Source organism: Coregonus clupeaformis, chromosome 35, assembly GCF_020615455.1.
Source record: "Coregonus clupeaformis isolate EN_2021a chromosome 35, ASM2061545v1, whole genome shotgun sequence".
NCBI lineage: Eukaryota > Metazoa > Chordata > Actinopteri > Salmoniformes > Salmonidae > Coregonus > Coregonus clupeaformis.
Window position 1 is genome coordinate 21,696,361 of NC_059226.1, and position 21,182 is coordinate 21,717,542.

Sequence of the window (21,182 nt, forward strand, 5' to 3'; positions counted from 1 at the left end):
ATGGATGCATTTATCCTGGGTCTGTGGTTGATGGGGGAAGTCATGGATAAATGAGAGTGAGGGGGGGGCCTGGCTCCTACCTTCTCCAGCCGCAGTGAGCCCAAATTGGGCTGATGTGCACTTTCCACTGGGCTGGACCATAACTGGCCATGGAGCTCAACTGAACATCAGCAGTCCTGGCCACAGCCACAGCCCAGAAAGGATGGCGGGCAGGCGGGCACACACACACGTGGCGTCAAGCGGCCCCAGCAGGCAATGTTTTTGTTTGTGTTGTGCGTGATGTTAAGTGCAGGCCATGCCTGGCTGTGCACTGTGGCTCAACAGAGCACCACCCTGCATGGGCAGTTTGGGGCATCCAGTCAGACTAGTCCAGACTAGCCCAGTCCAGTACAGAGGAGTCACCGTCTTGTCACTGGGCAGAGAGCGAGCCCTGTCCAACCCGCTCATATCAGTCACGCCAAGTCACTTCACTTTCTTTTTTTCAATTTATCTGACAGCGGAAATGCTAAATCAACATCTCTGTAAATGTACCAGATGTCACGACTTCGACCGAGGCTGCCTCCCCTCCTTGTTCGGGCAAGCTTCGGCGTTCGTCGTCACCGGAGTACTAACCACTGCCATCCCAATCATCATGGCAATTGTCTTGTCTTGTCAATCACACACACCTGGTTCTAATCCCCTAATTAGTCAGTGTATAAGTGTTCCCTCTGCCCCCTTGTCCTTGTGGGTGATTGTTTATTGTGGAGGTTAGTGAAGCTCGGTGGAGCTCGTGTATTTTGTTAGACGGGAGTATTTTCCCGTGTGCCTTGTATTTTCGAGTGCACCTGTTTTGTGCCATGGAGTGTGTTTGACGCAGTTCTGCGTAAACCTGTATTTTGCGGATTAAAGCCTGTTATTCTGTGATTTACCCTCCTGCGCCTGACTCCTTCAACACCACCTCATCACACCAGATTCATCCAGCTCGCTCATTTTCAACTGTAGTCCCACTGTGTGGTTGGTTCCATGTTGTGGTAAGAAGAACAACGGCAGGGCTCTGGTCAAAACAACATCATTGCCCACTGAAGGGACACTGTATAGGTTTTTTTACATGAGTTTGGTTACACATCCACCATAGTTGTTGGAACCAACTATCAGAGCCAGCACAGTTGGGCTCAGGTCAGCTCAGCAGTGTGAAAAGGGTATTGCTGAGGTATTTTAGTCAGCATTATCAACATTTTTGTGACCCGATGAAAGATATATGTAAATGTTCTCAAATGATAGTTTTAAAAATGAATTCTGATTTTAAATAAATGGTTGAATCATTCTATCCCAGATTAGACCACCATGAGAATTATACAAGCCTCTAACTCCCCTTCCCCAGTCCCTCCACAGTACTAAAAACAAACAATCTTGTCTCTCTCTCTCTGGGCTGACTGGTCATGTAAACCGGCCCTAATTGGCCTGACGACAAGCCATAAAAATTACCCACAGCCTGAGTCTGCCACGCTTTCAGAAGCTCAGAAGTAATCACGCTGCAGACGCGTGGATTGCCAGGCTTTTCCTGTGGGCCTGGATTAGACGATTTGAAGTGTGGTGGGGGGTGGGGGGGGTCTGTGTGAGTATGTGTGTGGCTTTCAGTTCACGTATGCGCTCTTGTGTGTGTGTGTGTCAGCTTTGTCTGCCTGTGTGTGTGTCTGGTGTTTAGGGCTAACCCCCATGTAATGACTTGCTCTCCTTGTTACCCCGTCCACCCTCCTCTTTTCTCTTTTGGGTAAATTGAAGGAGGGAATAAACAGGTGTTTGTTGGACGAGGCGGTCGTCTCATTCCTGCAGGGTCAGGGTTCACAGCCAGGGGTCAGAGGTCAGGGGGAATGAGCCCTATAGCAACAGGATGTTTGAAACACTCTTTATTCTCTGAGATTAGGGTGAGTGTGTGTTTGAGTGTGAGTAGACGTTTGTGTTTGGAGTTAAAATGACTAATGAGGACAGAGGGATGTAAGTCTGATCTATGATCAAGGACCATTCCTAAGCAAGCTGTGTGCCAGCCAGGCCTCTTTGGAAAGGCGCATCAGACATGCACACACACACACACTGACACACTGGACTGCACACAGACACACACACGAACATCCCACATCTACATCTTAGACAGGCTAAGAGTAAGACCACTCATTCTATATTACATATCCATTTGTTTTAGCACCACTGTTTGCAGACAGACTTCCATTTTCAGAGGTATGCCATGTCCGCTGTTGGCACTTGGCAGTGTAACGGATGGCTATAAAACCAGCTGGCCAGCTTCGACACATCATGAGAGCAGTATTGTGATAAAAAGGATTATGGGTACTAATCCGTGCCTGTCACCACCCTCTGCTCAGTGTAAACATAAGTAAACACACACAAACCCAGCTCTGCTCTGAGCACCCACACTAACATAGACATGGGTTTAAATAGTATTTGTTTTCTTTCCAAATACTTTAACTCTGCACGATTGAGCTTGCCAGACGCAATGGAACCAATTGAGTTGTCACAAAAGTTCAAACCCCTCCCATCTGACACCTATTGCTCCAGGCAGGTTTGATCAATCACTCAAAGTATTTGAAGGAAAACAATACTATTTGAACCCAGCGTTGCTGCACACACTACAGAGCTAACTCAACAACTTTACATCTGAGTTAAGCTATAGGTTTATAGTATCAGCCCCAAACCATGCAGGGAACAGCTCAACAACTAGGCCTACATCTCAGACAGGTACCAGTTTATAGTATCACTCACAGACAGTCACAGCCGAGAACAAGCCCAGCAAATCTCAGTACAGCATCAAAGCTGTTCTCTGCTGTGGAATCTACAGATGTGTATACAGAACCGGCGTTCATGATGCACTGCTAGTTTGAAAGCCCGTTCGGACTGTGTATACAGCGGTATGTGATAGATGGCGGCCGTTGTCTCATGGGGACGAATCAGGGCCCTCGCAGCTTGACCCCAGGCCGGCGTGCTGCCAGCGAGTTATGGAAGCTATGCCAGCGATGTGTTTTTCTGTTTGTGCAGTATGGTGTGAGTGGAGAGTTACTGTTTAAGAGGGAGGGAGGGAGGGAGGGAGGGAGGGAGGGAGAGGGTACGGTGATGTGTTTTTCTGGTTGTGCTACAGCATGCGGCTGCAGAGCTGCTATTGCCATGTTGAAGATGAACATTTACAAGACAAGGATGGAGTAAAGAGGGAGGGAGATAGAAAGATTATGGCCCCCGTGTTCATCAGCTGGGAGAAAAGAGGGAAGAAGAGAGAGAGCTAGAGGGGTTATGGCAGCCCCAATGTTCACCGGCTGGCTAGTCTCTTATTGAAAGGGGGCTTGGTGAAGCACGAGCGGTTGGCTGGATTCAGTATGTTGTCTTAATCCAGAGCAGAGTAAATCAGTACAGCTGCTCTGTAGTCTCAAACAGTGTCCCACCAACCCTAAAACCCTCAAACACACTGTGTCTGTCTCTCGCCCTTTCTCTGTGTGTGTGTGTGTGTGTGTGTGTGTGTGTGTGTGTGTCAGAGGGTGATGTGTACGCGGCGAGAGAAGTCAGACGCAGGACACAGAGAATCAGGTTGACTACTTTACTCAATGTAAAGCACAAAACAAACGTCTCCACAACTGGAGGGAAAAACACCATATGCGTAATATGGAAAAATAGCAAGGCCGAACATCGACATGACATACAACAATAACACACAAATGCCAAACGTGAGACAAGGGAAATTATAGGCTAAACAATCAAACATAATAGACAACAGGTGTACTACTCAAGACAAAACAAGACAAACACCGAAACATCGATCGGCAGTAGCTAGTACTCCGGGGAAGACGAACGCCGAAGCCTGCCCGAGCAAGGAGGAGGAGCAGCCTCGGCAGAATCCGTGACAGTGTGTGTGTGTGTGTGTGTGTGTGTGACGCAGGTCTGCTCCAGATAGCATCATCACTGTAATAGGATGTGTATTAATCTTTCAGCACCAAGTCTTGGCGCTGGTTGTTTTTGCTTGTGCAGTAACCCTCTTGGGTGATGTTCATCATCCCTCCTCATCCGCTGTCATCCACACTTTATTGGTTTGGTTGTCTGCTGCAGGGCCTGCTGTCTAGTGTGTGCTTTCTCTCTCTCTCTCTCTCTCTCTCTGAAAGATGTCAATAGTCAGTGGAGAGGAGATCTAGAGACATACCGCATAATAATCCCTCTCTAATTGTCCATGAGTTTGTGGCAGTCAATCTTATTAGATGACACACTATGGTGAAATGATTTGATTGAATGATAGCATGTGTCTCTATTGTAATGGCAAGATAATGCCACTGAAGAAGTGTTGCTGATTGCATGCGCTACTCCTTATGTAACCAATAGGCTACATCATTGTTCCCAGCTGATGCAGATGTTCGGTAATACTGCACATCTCAACCAAGAAGGACATTTAAGAGTGTGGCGAAGGGAAATGGAGACTGAGTGAGTTGTCAAATTCAAACAAAACCGACTGAGAAATATTTATTTTTACATTTTAGTCATTTAGCAGATGCTCTTATCCATAGCGACTTACAGTAGTGAGTGGATACATTTTCATTAGCATTGTTTACAAACCATTGCCTGTGCATTTGATTGTCCAAAGGCATCTACCTGAAATCAGGCTGGGGTTTGGTGATTAGCCTGAGAGAGCGTAAACCTGGCTTTGGGAAAGACCCCCCCCCACACTCTCTTAGCCAGCTCTACATTCCTGAGCCTGGCCCAGTCAGGAAGAGAGCGGCAGACCCAGCAGGCCAGATTACTTCCATCCTTACACAAGATGTGTCCCAAATGGCACCTTATTCCCTACATAGTGCACAAATGTTGACCAGGGCCCATAGTGCACTATGTAGGGAATAGGGTGCCATTTGGGACGTAGCCCTGCCTCTGTACAGTACCTCAGTCTGTCTACTGTATAAGAATGTGGTCCTACAGTTGCTCTTTCCTCTGCAGATGAATAGGCCTTTTACCCTCTGGTTGGGATGAGACTGGGGTCAACTCAGGAGGAGCGACCATTCACTGTTAAGGGTGGGTGTGTGTGTGTCTATGTGAAGGGGTGGGGGGGAGGGGGTGTGTGTGTGTGTGTGTATTTGTGTGTGCTTGTGAGAGCTTATGGGTGTAAATGAGTATGCTAATGTGCTAATTTGAGTGTGTATGTGTCTTGGGCAGAGGTAAAGCCAAGGGCATACAGCACGCTGAGTGACAAGCGTGGAGGTTTGATGTCGAATCAGAACTGGAGAAACGATGACAGGCGCAATTATGTTTTGGGTTCTGTGTCTCTCACTGTCTCTCTGGTCTGTAGAAAATTAGACAGGAAGTGTTGAGGTTTGGAATCACTACAGCAGTGTTTCTCAACTCCAGTCCTCCAGTACCCCAACAGTACCCCCAAAAGCACACATTTTAGTTGTATTTAACCTTTAATTTAACAGGGAAGACAAATTGAGACCTATAGGTCTCTTTTCCAAATACACCCTGTATAATACAATATAAAATACACATTAAACACAAAATATATACACTATATATACAAAGTATGTGGACACCCCTTCAAATTAGTGGATTCGGTTATTTCAGCCACACCCGTTGCTGACAGGTGTATTAAATCGAGCACACAGCCATGCAATTTCCATAGACAAACATTGGCAGTAGAATGGCCTTACTGAAGAGCTCAGTGACTTTCAACGTGGCACTGTCATAGGATGCCCCCTTTCCAACAAAGTCAGTTAGTAAAATTTCTGCCCTGCTAGAGCTGCCTCGGTCAACTGTAAGTGCTGTTATTGTGAAGTGGAAACGTCTAGGAGCAACAACGGCTCAGCCGCGAAGTGGTAGGCCACACAAGATCACAGAACGGGACCACCGAGTGCTGTCCTTGGTTGCAACGCTCACTACCGAGTTCCAAACTGCCTCTGGAAGCAACGTTAGCACAATAACTGGTTGTCGGGAGCTTCATGAAATGGGTTTCCATGGCCGAGCAGCCGCACACAGGTCTAAGATCATGTGCAATGCCAAGCGTCGGCTGAAGTCGTATAAAGCTTGTTGCCATTGGACTCTGGAGCAGTGGAAACGCATTCTCTGGAGTGATGAATCACGCTTCACCATCTGGCAGTCCGATGGACAAATCTGGGTTTGGCGGATAACAGGAGAACGCTACCTGCCCCAATGCATAGTGCCAACTGTAAAGTTTGGTGGAGGAAGAATAATGGTCTGCGGCTGTTTTTCGTGGTTCGGGCTAGGCCCCTTAGTTCTAGTGAAGGGAAATCTTAACGCTACAGCATATAATGACATTCTAGACAATTCTGTGCTTCCAACTTTGTGGCAACAATTTGGGGAAGGCCCCTTCCTGTTTCAGCATAACAATGCCCCCGTGCACAAAGCGAGATCCATACAGAAATTGTTTGTCAAGAACTGTGTGGAAGAACTTGACCGTTCTGCACAGAGCCCTGACCTCAACCACATCTAACACCTTTGGGATGAATTGGAACACTGACTGTGAGCCAGGCCAAATCGCCCAACATCAGTGCCCAACCTCACTAATGCTCTTGTGGCAAATAAATCCCCAATCAATACTTTAAATTGCCCAAACGGCACCAGAACATCAAGATGAAATGTATTTTGAATTTTGTTCCAGCAATACGGTGCATAAAAAATGTAAGCAGATTTACCTAGCTCGGTGGAGACCCTAGGAACCTGAAGAGTTAACCAATCCTGTGAACGGGTTAGGCAACTCAGGTGTCTATACTTCAACAGCAAAGTTAGATAAGACGGATGTTTATGAAGTAGAGCCGTGTAAACAAAAAGGGAGTAATGTAGAGATCTACGGGTCTTTAGTGAAGTCCAGCCAAACTTTTGATACATGATACAGTGATGAGTATCAAAACTGTCGCCTGTAACAAAACCAAGGGCACTATGGTAGTTGGCATCCTAAGGTTTAAGAGTAGTAGCAGCTGCACTTTGATGAATAATAAAGGGAAATGGAAAGGAGGATACCAATTCAGTTGTACAACTGAATGCATTCAACTGAAATGTGTCTTCAGCATTTAACCCTCTGAATCAGAGAGGTGCGAGGGGCTGCCTTAATCGACATCCACGTCATCGGCGCCCGGGGAACAGTGGGTTACCTGCCTTGCTCAGGGGCAGAACGACAGATTTTTACCTTGTCAGCTCTAGATCACCATAATCAAGAACAGATACAAAGGTTGACTGAATAATCTGCTTCCTACTGCTTAGAGAAAGGCACGATCTGTTTCTGTAGAAAAAGCCAACTTTAAATCTTAGCTTCTTAACCAGCTCATCTATGTGTTTTTTAAACGCCAAATCAATATCAATCCAAATGCCTAAGTATTTACAGTGGGGAGAACAAGTATTTGATACACTGCCGATTTTGCAGGTTTTCCTACTTACAAAGCATGTAGAGGTCTGTAATTTTTATCATAGGTAGTACACTTCAACTGTGAGAGACGGAATCTAAAACAAAAATCCAGAAAATCACATTGTATGATTTTTAAGTAATTAATTTGCATTTTATTGCATGACATAAGTATTTGATACATCAGAAAAGCAGAACTTAATATTTGGTACAGAAACCTTTGTTTGCAATTACAGAGATCATACGTTTCCTGTAGGTCTTGACCAGGTTTGCACACACTGCAGCAGGGATTTTGGCCCACTCCTCCATACAGACCTTCTCCAGATCCTTCAGGTTTCGGGGCTGTCGCTGGGCAATACGGACTTTCAGCTCCCTCCAAAGATTTTCTATTGGGTTCAGGTCTGGAGACTGGCTAGGCCACTCCAGGACCTTGAGATGCTTCTTATGGAGCCACTCCTTAGTTGCCCTGGCTGTGTGTTTTGTCATGCTGGAAGACCCAGCCACGACCCATCTTCAATGCTCTTACTGAGGGAAGGAGGTTGTTGGCCAAGATCTCGTGATACATGGCCCCATCCATCCTCCCCTCAATACGGTGCAGTCGTCCTGTCCCCTTTGCAGAAAAGCATCCCCAAAGAATGATGTTTCCACCTCCATGCTTCACGGATTGGATGGTGTTCTTGGGGTTGTACTCATCCTTCTTCTTCCTCCAAACACGGCGAGTGGAGTTTAGACCAAAAAGCTCTATTTTTGTCTCATCAGACCACATGACCTTCTCCCATTCCTCCTCTGGATCATCCAGATGGTCATTGGCAAACTTCAGATGGGCCTGGACATGCGCTGGCTTGAGCAGGGGGACCTTGCGTGCGCTGCAGGATTTTAATCCATGACGGCGTAGTGTGTTACTAATGGTTATCTTTGAGACTGTGGTCCCAGCTCTCTTCAGGTCATTGACCAGATCCTGCCGTGTAGTTCTGGGCTGATCCCTCACCTTCCTCATGATCATTGATGCCCCACGAGGTGAGATCTTGCATGGAGCCCCAGACCGAGGTTGATTGACCGTCATCTTGAACTTCTTCCATTATCTAATAATTGCGCCAACAGTTGTTGCCGTCTCACCAAGCTGCTTGCCTATTGTCCTGTAGCCCATCCCAGCCTCGTGCAGGTCTACAATTTTATCCCTGATGTCCTTACACAGCTCTCTAGTCTTGGCCATTGTGGAGAGGTTGGAGTCTGTTTGATTGAGTGTGTGGACAGGTGTCTTTTATACAGGTAACGAGTTCAAACAGGTGCAGTTAATACAGGTAATGAGTGGAGAACAGGAGGGCTTCTTAAAGAAAAACTAACAGGTCTATGAGAGCCGGAATTCTTACTGGTTGGTAGGTGATCAAATATTTATGTCATGCAATAAAATGCAAATTAATTACTTAAAAATCACACAATGTGATTTTCTGGATTTTTGTTTTAGATTCCGTCTCTCACAGTTGAAGTGTACCTATGATACAAATTACAGACCTCTACATGCTTTGTAAGTAGGAAAACCTGCAAAATCGGCAGTGTATCAAATGCTTGTTCTCCCCACTGTACCAGAACCATCTAATGAGTGAACATGTAGCTCATCTGAAACGTTCTTACTAGAGTTGAAAAACAACATGTATTTAGTTTTGCCCGTATTAAGCACAAGTATTTTTTTTATCAGCAAGGGATTCCTGCATGGCTATACAATCTGACTGTAGTTTTGACACAGCCAGATCAACAGTCTGGACAATAGCATACATAATAGTATCATCTGCATATAGATGAAGTTTACAATTTTTTACAGATTGACTAATGGTGTTACATAAATAGTGAAGAGAACAGGTCCTAAATCGACCCCTGTGGTACACCTTTATGTACTTCAAGAAATTCAGATTTAACCCCAGCCATCACGAGGGCCTGAGTTCTGTCACTAAGATAATCATGAAACCAAGAACAGGCGTCAGAGCTCAGGACTATCGAGGACAACTTATTCAATAAAATACCATGATCAACAGTAGCAAAAGCTTTTGACAGGTCCACAAACAAAGCAGCACATTTCATTTTAGTGTCTAAAGCATTGACAAGATCATTAACAACTAAAGTGGTTGCTGTAATAGTGCTATGCCCAGGCCTAAACACTGATTGGTTTACATTCAAAATACATTTCTCACATAAAAAATAGCAAAGTTGTACATTTACCAAGGATTCAAGAATCTTAGCTAGACAAGGAAGCCTTGAAATGGAGCGATAATTATTAAGATCACTACTATCCCCGCCCTTATGGAGTGGCAGCACAAGAGCTGATTTCCATTATTTGGAATATTTATTGATAACGATGTTAAATAAAACATGTGGGTAATTGAGCCAACAATGATGGTTGCTGCACACTTAAGCAGACCAGTATCCAATTGGTCAGCCCCTGTGGATTTCTTGTTGTCTATTGCTAGCAAAGCATCCAGGACTTATTTTTCTGTAAATAGCCTAAAAGAAAAGCTTTGACTATAATTTCTCTGATCATTTAGCAAGTTTCCCCATCAGCATCCAGCCCAACATCATATGTAACTCTGTGTTGTTGTTGTTTTTATCGCACTGCTTTGCTTTTCTTGGCCAGGTCGCAGTTGTAAATGAGAACTTGTTCTCAACTGGCTTACCTGGTTAAATAAAGGTGAAATAAAATAAAATGCAATTGTGAATAGGCTTAGATGTTCTTTCAAAGAGAGAGGCTGCTGAAATAAAATTGTGATTAAATACATCAATGATGGCATTTTTTTCTGTAATGAGGCCAGTGTCTGACTTAATTTGTTGTGGCAGAGAGGAGGAAGTAGAACCCTTTGGGGATTTGACAGTTTTCCAGAATTTAGCCGGGTTCCCATTACAATCCTAAAGAGTGGTTACATTATAATCAGATTTAGACTTTCTGATTTGTCTTAAACAATCATTCCTCAGTTGCTTAAAAGCTTGTCAGCCGGGCCTAAGCCTGTGTTCCTGGCCTTGACCCAAGCATCATCTCTTTTATGAATGATTTCTGATAATTGCGGAGTGTACCAGGCATTCGATCTACCTTTAACTCTTAAATTTTTTGAAGGGTGCATGATTATCCACAATAGCATTGAAGACATCTGCTAAGAGGCTCCAAGCTAAATCAGGTTCAGGGAAAGCTGAAGTACAATCAAGGTCACTAAAATAAAGATCATGTAAAAAAGACTGTTCACTGAAGTCTTTTAAGTTCCTCTTTGGGATGACACAAAGCTTAGATTTGTGTATTCTCACATTTCACATTCTCTGGTGTATTCGTTAAAATAAGATAAATCAGAGATGACTTTGAAGGATCTTTAGGATTGGACCGTGTAGGCTTAGTCACCAGCTGGGTTAGGTTTAGATCATTACACATGCTTTTTAGATTGTCTGAAGCCTGCATTTCCCAATCATAATTTAGGTCACCCAGGATAACAACTTCTGAATTAATAAACAAACTAGTTAACTCCTTGAGTGCACAAAGGTTAGCTGAGGGAGGACGGTAGACCCCTATATCAGTGCATAGAACTGCACCATTTTGTCTATCCCTATTAGTAGTAGAGGAAGGAGAAGATATTGGAATTACTTTTCCAAGGTTAGCACCATAGGGCCTGAGGCCGCAGCCAATGTCAATGTGAAGAACTATCAGAGTAACCAATGATGGAATGTTATAAACTGACCTACATGGGCTTTGGTTGCTATAGTGCAACATCCCAAGCTCTCTACATGATTTGAAAACCGAGGTGGTATTCAAGTTTATGGAATTCACATTTGAACTAAAATCACTGGGTAAGCAGACCACTGTGGGTTCCTCTTTTGAGCTAACAATAGCAGATCTAAGAGTGGAGTTCAAACGAATGGGTACAAGATTACAACTGACAACACCCCTGGTAGTATAGACAACAGTACGATGATAACGCTTATAGAGGATGGGAGGTATTAATCAAATCAAATCAAATCAAATTTTATTGGTCACATGCGCCGAATACAACAGGTGCAGACATTACAGTGAAATGCTTATTTATAGCCCTTAACCAACAGTGCATTTATTTTAAACAAAAAAAGTAAGAATAAAACAACAACAAAAAAAGTGTTGAGAAAAAAAGAGCAGAAGTAAAATAAAGTGACAGTAGGGAGGCTATATATACAGGGGGGTACCGTTGCAGAGTCAATGTGCGGGGGCACCGACTAGTTGAGGTAGTTGAGGTAATATGTACATGTGGGTAGAGTTAAAGTGACTATGCATAAATACTTAACAGAGTAGCAGCAGCGTAAAAAGGATGGGGTGGGGGGGCAGTGCAAATAGTCCGGGTAGCCATGATTAGCTGTTCAGGAGTCTTATGGCTTGGGGGTAGAAGCTGTTGAGAAGTCTTTTGGACCTAGACTTGGCACTCCGGTACCGCTTGCCGTGCGGTAGCAGAGAGAACAGTCTATGACTAGGGTGGCTGGAGTCTTTGACAATTTTGAGGGCCTTCCTCTGACACCGCATTACCTGAGCAGGGCTTGGTCTGTTGCTGAGTCAATATCTTAACGCAGCCTTGAAATATGAAAAATGGCTCCTAGATGGTTTGGGCGGAGTCCATCATCCCTGTAGAGCATTTTTTTGTTTCCAAAAAGTGTCAAAATTTTTAATAAAAGTTAAGCCAACAGAGTGGCAGTAGTCTTTAAGCCAGATATGAAGTGCTAAGCGCCTGCTGAACCTTTCGGAGCTGCGACTCAGCGACGGCACGGGACCAGAGATAATTGGATGCTTTTAGGGTGTTGATCAGCTCAATAAAATCCTGTTTGATTAGCTTTGATTGACCCTTTTTGATGTAATTTGATCCCACATGAACTATGACAGCAGCAGCCCTTGTTGGGGGTACTGGAGGACCGGAGTTGGGAAACACTGCTCTAGAGGAGGTAACAGTGACACAGTGACCCAAATCAAATCTTATCGCCTAACCCAGTGGTTCTCAATCCTGGTCCTGGGGACCCAAAGGGGTGCACATTTTAGTTTTTGCCTTAGCACTACACACCTGATTCAAATCTTTAAAGTGTGATGATGAGTTGATCATTTGAATCAGCTGTGTAGTGCTAGGGCAAAAACTACAATGTGCACCCCTTTGGGTCCCCAGGACCAGGATTGGGCAAACACTCTCTTTTTTTATTGGTCTATTAACTTATAAGGCTTGGTGATGTCATCAGGTGGTCCAGAAACCCCACCCAGGCGGTATTTTCATACAGCTCCTACACTAAAAGTGAATTATCCGAATTTTAACAATTTCACAGTATTATTCCGACCTCAGTGTGGAAATATATATAAAACACTGGAAAATTCACGTTTTGACTGCACTGCCCCTTTAAAATAAAATGACTTCCACCATGTTGCTTACACCTATCCAATCAGATCTATAATACGAGTAGCTAATGGGTAGGGTCTAGGGACTAGGGACTAGGGGCTAGGGGTCGATTTGGGATTTATTACATTACTACCAGTCCCAGACAGCTGGCTGTTATAACCAGCCCAGCGCTCTGACCCATTACAGCTGGGCTCAAGTAGAGGCATCTGAGGTGAAGAGCCTTGCTCAAGGCTACAACAGCTCTTATACGTCCGAGGTAAGAGGATGGCTCAAGTCTACAACAGCTCTGAAAAGTCAACACAGAGACAGTCTCCTGACTCCTCCATACAGAACAAGTTTCTCAGAAGACCTTACAAAGCAACAGGCTATCATCCTCTCTCCATAATCCATCCAAAGTCAAATAAAAGCCTCAAGTAGCCTTAATATCTCCAGGACATCTCCCATAGGATACATACTTTTTCACACAAGTCAGATAGACTAACAACACCAGAAACAGCTGTAATAACACGTGGTCATTGGTCACTTAGAGAACCAATCGGGGATCAGGTCTTATTTTCCTTGGCCAAAGAGTCTAATTGAGCTCATCTCGTCTCTGGAATCGCTATCGATTCATCAGATCAGTCAAACTGTTGTTATCAGTGGACCAAGCATCCTATTACAAACACACACACACGCACACACACACACACGTTTTTCTCCCAACCACCTCCCTATTTCATTAATGCCAGATTTACCCCCCTCTTTTTTTCGGAATTAATACAATTCTCGTTCCCACCCCAGCTCCCCCCCTCTCATTCCTATAAAATGAGAACCACATTTGTGGTGCGTTCCAGAATGACAGGCTGTTCAGATTAGATGCATGCTCTTTAATTCCAGGCTCACTTTTGGAAGCCAGCTCTGTTGAACGCACCCCCACACCCACCAGCCCTCTCAGTGAACAATTCAGCAACTCGTCTCTGCAGAGTCGTGGGATTTCACTGCACGTGGCCCTGCATGCACCCTTATAATTATTTTACACAGCTTCCCCCTTCTCTCCCTCCATCTCTCCCTCCATCTCTCTCTCCGGCTCTCTCTCTCCATTTCTCTCTCCATCTTTTTATCTCTTTCTTTTTATCTCACTGTTTTATCTCTCTCTCTTTGGATTCTGTCATCCTATACTTTGCTGTAGTTCAGCCTCTGGTTTTCCTTACTCATGGTGTCCTCTGGTTCCTGCCCCCTAGTCTCAGCTTAACTCCCTTACACCCATATATACACAGCCTTTACCCTGCTTTTACCATAAATATAATGTACCACATCTGAACAGCATGTGAAATGGACTGCATGTGTTCGCCACAATTTATTGACGTGAAAATATATAAAACCAAACCAAAGCTTCCCCCCTAGCCTCCTCTCCTTCCCTCTCCTCTCCTCTCCTCTTTCCTCTCCTGTCATCCCTCACTTTCAGGCGGGCATCCGCTGCCCTCTCATGCCCTTTGATCCAGCCGTTGGCTTTGGCACTAGAGGGAACGCACAGGGCTCACTTACTGCCAGCTGTACAGTAGTACACCACCCTTCAGCTCTCACATCAGAGAGAGAGAGAGAGAGAGTGTGTATTTCGGAGCCACACAACGACCCGTGTTTTAACACATTGTCCTTGGCAGACTCACTCCCAGCCCTGGTTTTGGAATAAAAGCTGAAACAAAAAACAAGTCAAATAAAAAAAGTGAAACAATATTTACTCAGCAATAATTTTGTGTGGAATTTTTCTGGATGATAATTTGAAAAAGGCCTCTTTCACTGCTACAATGGCTCCTTTGAGTGGCGCATGCAGCTTCAGCAGCGTCGGGGTTGGCCCCTCGCCAGAGGCCAGGTCTCTGTTAAAGCCAAGGGAAAGAAAAGAGAGAAACAGACATGCTTTACAGAAGGAAAAGAGAGAAACAGACATGCTCTCCCTGTGTTTCTCTCTCTCTATGTATATATCTATATCTCTCGCTCTCTCTCTCTGTTTCTATCTCTTTCTTTCTCTCTCTCTCCCTCTCTCTTTTTCTTTCCCGGTCTCTCTCTCCCTTTCTTATGTTCTTTGTCTCATATCCACACAGGGTCCTCTTTAGCAGTCTCAGGTACTGGCTGTCACTGTCACCTACATGATTGTTTCAGACTCCAGTTGAACCTGGGTTAACTCTGTGAGGCAGAATTATGTATCTATTTTCCAACTATATACTATGAGTGCTAAAAGTTAGCAAAACATATGAGGTGACAGAGAGGGGGTGGGAGAGAGAGAGAGACTGAGAGAGAGACGGCGAGAGACAAGAGAAGAAGAAAAAGTTTGAAAAACAGTGGCTTAACCTGCAGGGTGTGTGTTACTGGTTACTGGTTGGGTATACTTGGATGTTTTCGCTCAGAACAAATTGAAATAATAGGGGCCTTCATGATAGCAGTGGAGCTGTTTTCTTTGTTTGTGTTGTTAGTGCTGGGACTGAGCACAACAGCTAGCAGCTGGACGGCTGTAGCTGAGCCAAGCCGTGTGTCTACATACAGTCAGCCCCTGCCAAGCCGTGTGTCTACATACAGTCAGCCCCTGCCAAGCCTTTACCTGTAAACTCGTGTGTGGTCAGCGGTTAATATATTATGTACGCTAACAAACAATGCTACCCCATTAGCTCAGGGTCAGGGACTTTGCAAACTGGCTGCCAGACTTGACATCCTGACAGGTTTAATAACCGGCTCAATCATGCCTCCCTCTCTTCTGCTGGCCCCTTCTTCCCTCGTTTCCCGGAGTGATGGCTGAATGAAGGAGGTGAAGTTGATGGTAGACTTAATCTGTTGCTCCACTGCCAGTCAAATGTTCTACTTGGACAGAGAAAAACAGACATCTTAGAACAGGGCTCTCCAACCCTGTTCCTGGAGAGCTACCGTCCTGTAGGTTATTAACTCAAACCCTGTTCCTGGAGAGCTACCCTAATCTACCACACCTGATTTTAATGATTAGCTGGTTGATAAACTGAACCAAGTTAGTTAGAACTGGGGTTGGAGTGAAAACCTACAGGACGGTAGCTCTCCAGGAACAGGGTTTGAGTTAATAACCTACAGGACAGTAGCTCTCCAGGAACAGGGTTGGAGTTAAAACATACTGGACGGTAGCTTTCCAGGAACAGGGTTGGAGTTAAAACATACTGGGCAGTAGCTTTCCAGGAACAGTGTTGGAGTTTAAACAAACTGGGCGGTAGCTCTCCAGGAACACGGTTGGAGTTAAAACATACTGGACGGTAGCTTTCCAGGAACAGGGTTGGAGTGCCCTGACTTAGAAGAAGAAAACAGACGAAACCTCAACTGTTTGTTTTCCATTTTTATTGTTATTTATTTTAACTTTTTCACTCATAAAAATATGTTCACTTAATTCAAAAGGAAATGGAAAGAGACAAACAATAACAACGAAAAGCTTCCCAAAATAAACAGGGAAAAATAGGAATAATATTGAAAATATTTCTGGATATTTTCAATGTTTTTTGTATTGTAAAACCAAGTATTCCAGTTAGGTTGTTTTGGTAGTTTTACACAGTTTAAACAGATTTAATTATAAGTGTTAAATATTGAGTCCTAAGTATTTGTTAAGATTGTATAAGATTTAGTGGTATACAGCATCCACCAACCCTTCCTGCCTTCCCAATCTTAATCTCCTGTGTTGTTTTCACTAAAATAATTGTCATCATGTACCCTGCCTGGTCACTAAGCATGTTAGAAGAGGGACCCCTTGCCTTGCCATGCCCATTTCATGAGGTTTTAATACTTTTAAAGACATGCTCCGGAACTTTGGTGACTACTAAGTATATTTTTAACCTCCCGTTTTGGTCTGGATGTGTCAATGTGTAGTTCATACATGCATACTCTATTCGCAGAATTACTGTCTTACCTCAATTAGCCATTTAATCCCTAGTTTAAAATGAACTTTTTCTCGAAGCTGTGCTGCGCCATTTTCCCTACATTTTCCCCCACATGGGCCAGCCCCCTAGCAATTCAAGTTCTAGCCAATGAGCTTCAGCCCCTTGCAATTTGAGCAACAGCTAGCAAGATGCACACACAGCAGAGCGAGAAAGAGAAATTAAGTGTGGCACATATCTGCACATATGCGACGTAGTGCGCAGGGACCACTTTTGTCTCGTGAATGCTACTTTCGGAACTACTGGCTAAAAACTATACAAAAGTACTGGAGAATCTCTTTAAATGTAGTGGACGGAGTAGGTGGGCATGTGTGTGTGCGCGGTGTGTATGTGTATGTATCTCTGTGTGTTTGTGTGTGTGTGTTTAGTGGGGGATACAGTACTACTGAAGCATGAGAGTGACTTGATGTCTGCCTCTCTGTGCACAAGACGGGACATGTTGCCACATTATCACTGAGCTGTTTTCCGACAGAGATCTTCATACTGTAGTAGGCACTGAGATCCTCATGAGGGCCGGCAGGTTAGCGGCAGACACATAAAAGTTACTTAGACTGTTTTCACATTCAGAGATTTGAATCTCAACACTGGTGTTTCAGCATATTCTAGTTTGGTGTACAGCTTTTTTCCAAATACAAGTCCTCAATGTCCCTTGTCCCAGACAGAGCCTATATAAAACCTTCAAACTATGCGCTACGCTTGGACTTTTCATAGTCTGCTTGGCTGCAAGTGAGCAAGACGTGGGACCCTCTTTTGCCAAAGACCGGTTAATGGTGCACAACAAAGCACCGTAGAGACTAATTCTGCCTGAGGGAAATCCACAAGCATCTATCTCTGAGGCTAGGCTAAGCTAGACTACGCTAGGCTAGCAAGTGCGTTCTTGTGAATTGCGGTTTATTGAAATAACTGTGTTCCCTCTTGGGGACATAAACAATAAATAAAGCCTTTGGAAAGTAAGTGTTTCTTTTTTCCCCTTCTTCTCTTTAACTGAGGCAGGCTCGGGGGATGTTTGAAGTTCGCTGCAGCACAGAAACAAATGTTAGGGTTTCAGCCAACTGCTTCCCTTTGTAATTCTTGTAATCTTGTTCATCAGTGAGTTTTGTGTAGGGGAGATGGGGTTGAGGGCCAGAGAATGGAGAGGGGATTTAGTTTCAAAGTCTGCCCAGACTTACAGCTACTTAGACTGTCTGACATTCGTAGGGTAAAGCCTTTGATTGACATCGCTGGTACAAACGAGTTTTAATCTTCAAAGATTTTAATCTGGGGTTTTGTCTGTCCGATAAATCACAAGCAGTTAGGGGGGGATGGAAGGGTGGTAACAGTCACGTATGTACAGAAAAACAACAACAGCAAGAGTATAAAAACATTTACAAACACAACAAAAAAATGACAACTTCACTAAGCAATAGAGCCTAAACAACGCATGGTAAACGTCAGGCACCTTGCTTTTCAATTACTGAAAAAAGTTATCTTCATTTGGTGACTCTGATGTCATTCACAGCAAGCACCACTGGGGTAGTGCTGTGGTGCTACGTAGCAAAATAATTGCTTATTCTGTTTTTACATAGTTCAGTCATCACAAGGGGGGCACAGCAATACACCCCCATTTCAGTGCAGACCCCTTTTTAGAGTACACACAGCAGGGATTAGGTCACTTTGACCCTTGGCTCCAGCCGATGGTGTCTCTCTGCCTGGCCCAGCCTCGCTTGACCTTTGACCTGCTGTGGAGAGTGGGTGCGTTCAGTAGCGAGCCGCGGGGCGCCAGTCCAGCAATGTGATTGCAGAAACAAAGCAGGAGGGGTGTAAATAAGAATAAAGGCACTTTTTTAAAAGCTCCCTTATTTTAATGTCTGCACAAACATTACATAGCATGGTAAGTGAAATATTTGTTCAGTTTCTCAATTGCTGACACGTGGCTGGCCGGTCCTCTCTCTTTCTCCTCCACTGTCACCAACAACTCAAGCTGGTGTCTAGTTCGTTAGGGAAGGAGTAGCTAGAGGAACATAGTCTTACCCTCTAGGTCTGAGTAGCAACAGAGATAGGCGTCAGAAATAAGAGGGCTTATGAGAGAGAGCCATGTTGTTGTTCGCCGTGCAATGATCCTGTATTAGCAGCACCTCGTACTCCAGGCCGCCATTTTGAACCACAGCCGGCTCCGGCTGCTTTTGGGACATTCCCCCTCCAATGTCCAAACCAGCCTTGACTCCCTCCAGCTCCAGCTGGGCTGGCTCACAGTCCAGATCCATTTGCCCCTTGGCCCGTTTCTTCCTTATGTAGCACACCACCCCCACGGCGGCTGCCACCAGGACTAGGAGCAGCAGGATGGCCAGAGCCGGCAGCAGCATGGTGGTCAGCCTCTTGTCCTCCACCTGCCTCCCCGTGGCAGTGTGCTGCTGGGCCGTTGTGTGGGCCTCCATGCAGACGCTGTCCCCACCGTTGAGGTCGCCCAGTGGGCTGGCGCACACCGTGTAGGTGGAGTTGGGCCTCAGCCCCCTCAGGGTGTACTCCGGGTAGGAAGCGGGCACGCTGAGCTGCATGGGACGCCGGTCGGGCCCCGACAGGTTGCGGTAGGTTAGACGGATGCCGCGGATGTAGGGCCGTGCCTCGATGTAGCGGTGCAGGTCCAGCAGGATGGAGGAGCTGGTCACCAGGCGCGAGCTGATGTCGGGGGCGTCGGCGGTGACGGTTGCCGCGGAAATGTCGTTGTTGTTGTCATTGTGATCCTGATCGGGAGGAGGGTGGGGGTAATGGCGGTTCTCGCAATAGGTGCCGTAGAAGCCACGAGGGCAGGTGCACTCCAGGTGGCCTTGCCTGTCCAGCCGACAGGTGCCCCCGTTCAAGCAGGTTTGGGAGGGGCAGAAGAAGTCCACCTCTTGGTCTTGGCTGCTGCTGCTGGGAGAGGCACGGACGGGGGGCAGGGGCTGGCTGTCTGTCCCAGTTGAGGTGTCCTCCTCACTGGGCCCGGGTGCAGGGATGGCTGGGGTGGTGCTGGGCAGGGTGGTGACCGGAGGGGGCATGGTGGTGCTGGTTCTGACTGTGCTAGCTGTGACAGTAGTGGTGGTGGGGCAGCCAAACTCCCTGTGCTCCAGCCTCTCCAGCACCTTCCCAGCGTTGAGGGGAGGGAAGTGGCAGCGGGTCTCCTCCGTCCTGCCCAGTGTCACCCCCTGGTTCCTGAGCCACCCGGGAAACCAGGCCAGGGTGCACAGGCAGTTGAAGGGGTTCTCGGCCACCGTCAGCTTAGTCAGGTGAGGGAAAAGCTGTGCAAACCCGTCAGGCAAGCCCTGCAGACTCAAGTTGCTGATGTCCAGCTCCTGGAGCTCGCCCAAGTTCTGCAGGTCCTCCAGCGTCAGTGGGCCCATGGGGTTCCCGGCCAGGCTCAGGTGGATCAGGCCCCGGGCCTCCCTCAGCGCCAGGGGGAAGGAGCCTAACTGGTTGCCGGAGATGTCCAGCTCATGGAGGTTCCCCAGGCTGGCCATCAGGTCCTCGTCCAGGCTTTTGAGGCCCAGGCCGGCCAGCTTCAGAGACTCCAGGTTGGGCATCTGGAGGTCGGCTGACCCCGGGGATGGGAGGGTGTTGAAGCGGAGGTCCAGCAGCAGCAGCCTAGGCATGGCTAGGGCAGGGAGCGAGGTGAGCTGGTTGCCCTGCAGCTTGAGCTCCAGCAGCTGCTCCAGGCCTTGGAAGGCGGCGGGGTGAATAGTCTGGATGTGGTTGCTGTAGAGATACAGCCTCTCCAGCAGGGCCATGCCCGCAAAGCTCTCCTCTGACAGATGGGTGATCTGGTTGGCTGAGAGGTCCAAGTTCCTCAGGGAAGTCAGAGGCTCAAACACCCGGTCGAGCAGTTTGGTGAGTTTGTTCTGACTCAGATCCAGCATCTCCAGGCTCTCCATCCCCACGAAGTCCTCCTCCGCCAGGGTCTCGATGCCGTTGGCGAAGAGGTAGAGGTTCTTGGTGGGTGCCGGGACACCGTGGGGCATGGTGGCGGAGCGGCGCTGGAAACAGAAGATGGATTCTGGGGTGGAGCAGGAGCAGTCCTGGGGACAGTCGCTGGCCAGAGTCCTGCCGGGTAGCCGAAGCAAGAGGAAAAGGAGGAAGGGTGTCAGCGGAAGGAGGAAGAAGGTCTTCATGGTGCCGCTGGAGTCACTCTCTCTCCTCTTTCAGCCTGAAACGACAGATCAAGGACAAGGTCAGCTATAGAAAGAGATACTTGAAACACAGGGCCACTGAGTGATAGAATACACAGACAGAGTACGCACTGATAAAAACAGTCAAGTCATATCTTTGTCATGTCTTGCTGGAAACTGTGAAGTACACGTGAAAGAAAGGTAACCTAGACGTGTAGAACATAGAGACAACTTAGATGTGTAGAACATAGAGACAACCTAGAAATATAGGACATAGAGACAACCTAGAAATATAGGACATAGAGACAACCTAGAGGTGTAGGACATAGAGACAACCTAGAAGTATAGGACATAGAGACAACCTAGAAAATAGGACATAGAGACAACCTAGATGTGTAGAACATAG

At 46.2% G+C, this 21,182-nt stretch overlaps 2 protein-coding genes across 2 annotated transcripts in view; one reads left to right on the top strand and one right to left on the bottom strand.

The window, feature by feature from the left end:
- LOC121551778 (coronin-7-like) overlaps positions 1-21,182 on the top strand; it is a 248,257-nt gene that overhangs the window by 115,038 nt on the left and 112,037 nt on the right. The gene's annotated exons all lie outside the window — the stretch shown is intronic.
- LOC121551156 (vasorin-like) lies at positions 16,771-20,857 on the bottom strand. Its single transcript, XM_045210924.1, has one exon. It carries the CDS (start codon positions 20,777-20,779, stop codon positions 18,701-18,703), a length of 2,079 nt encoding a protein of 692 aa, XP_045066859.1. The 5' UTR covers positions 20,780-20,857; the 3' UTR covers positions 16,771-18,700.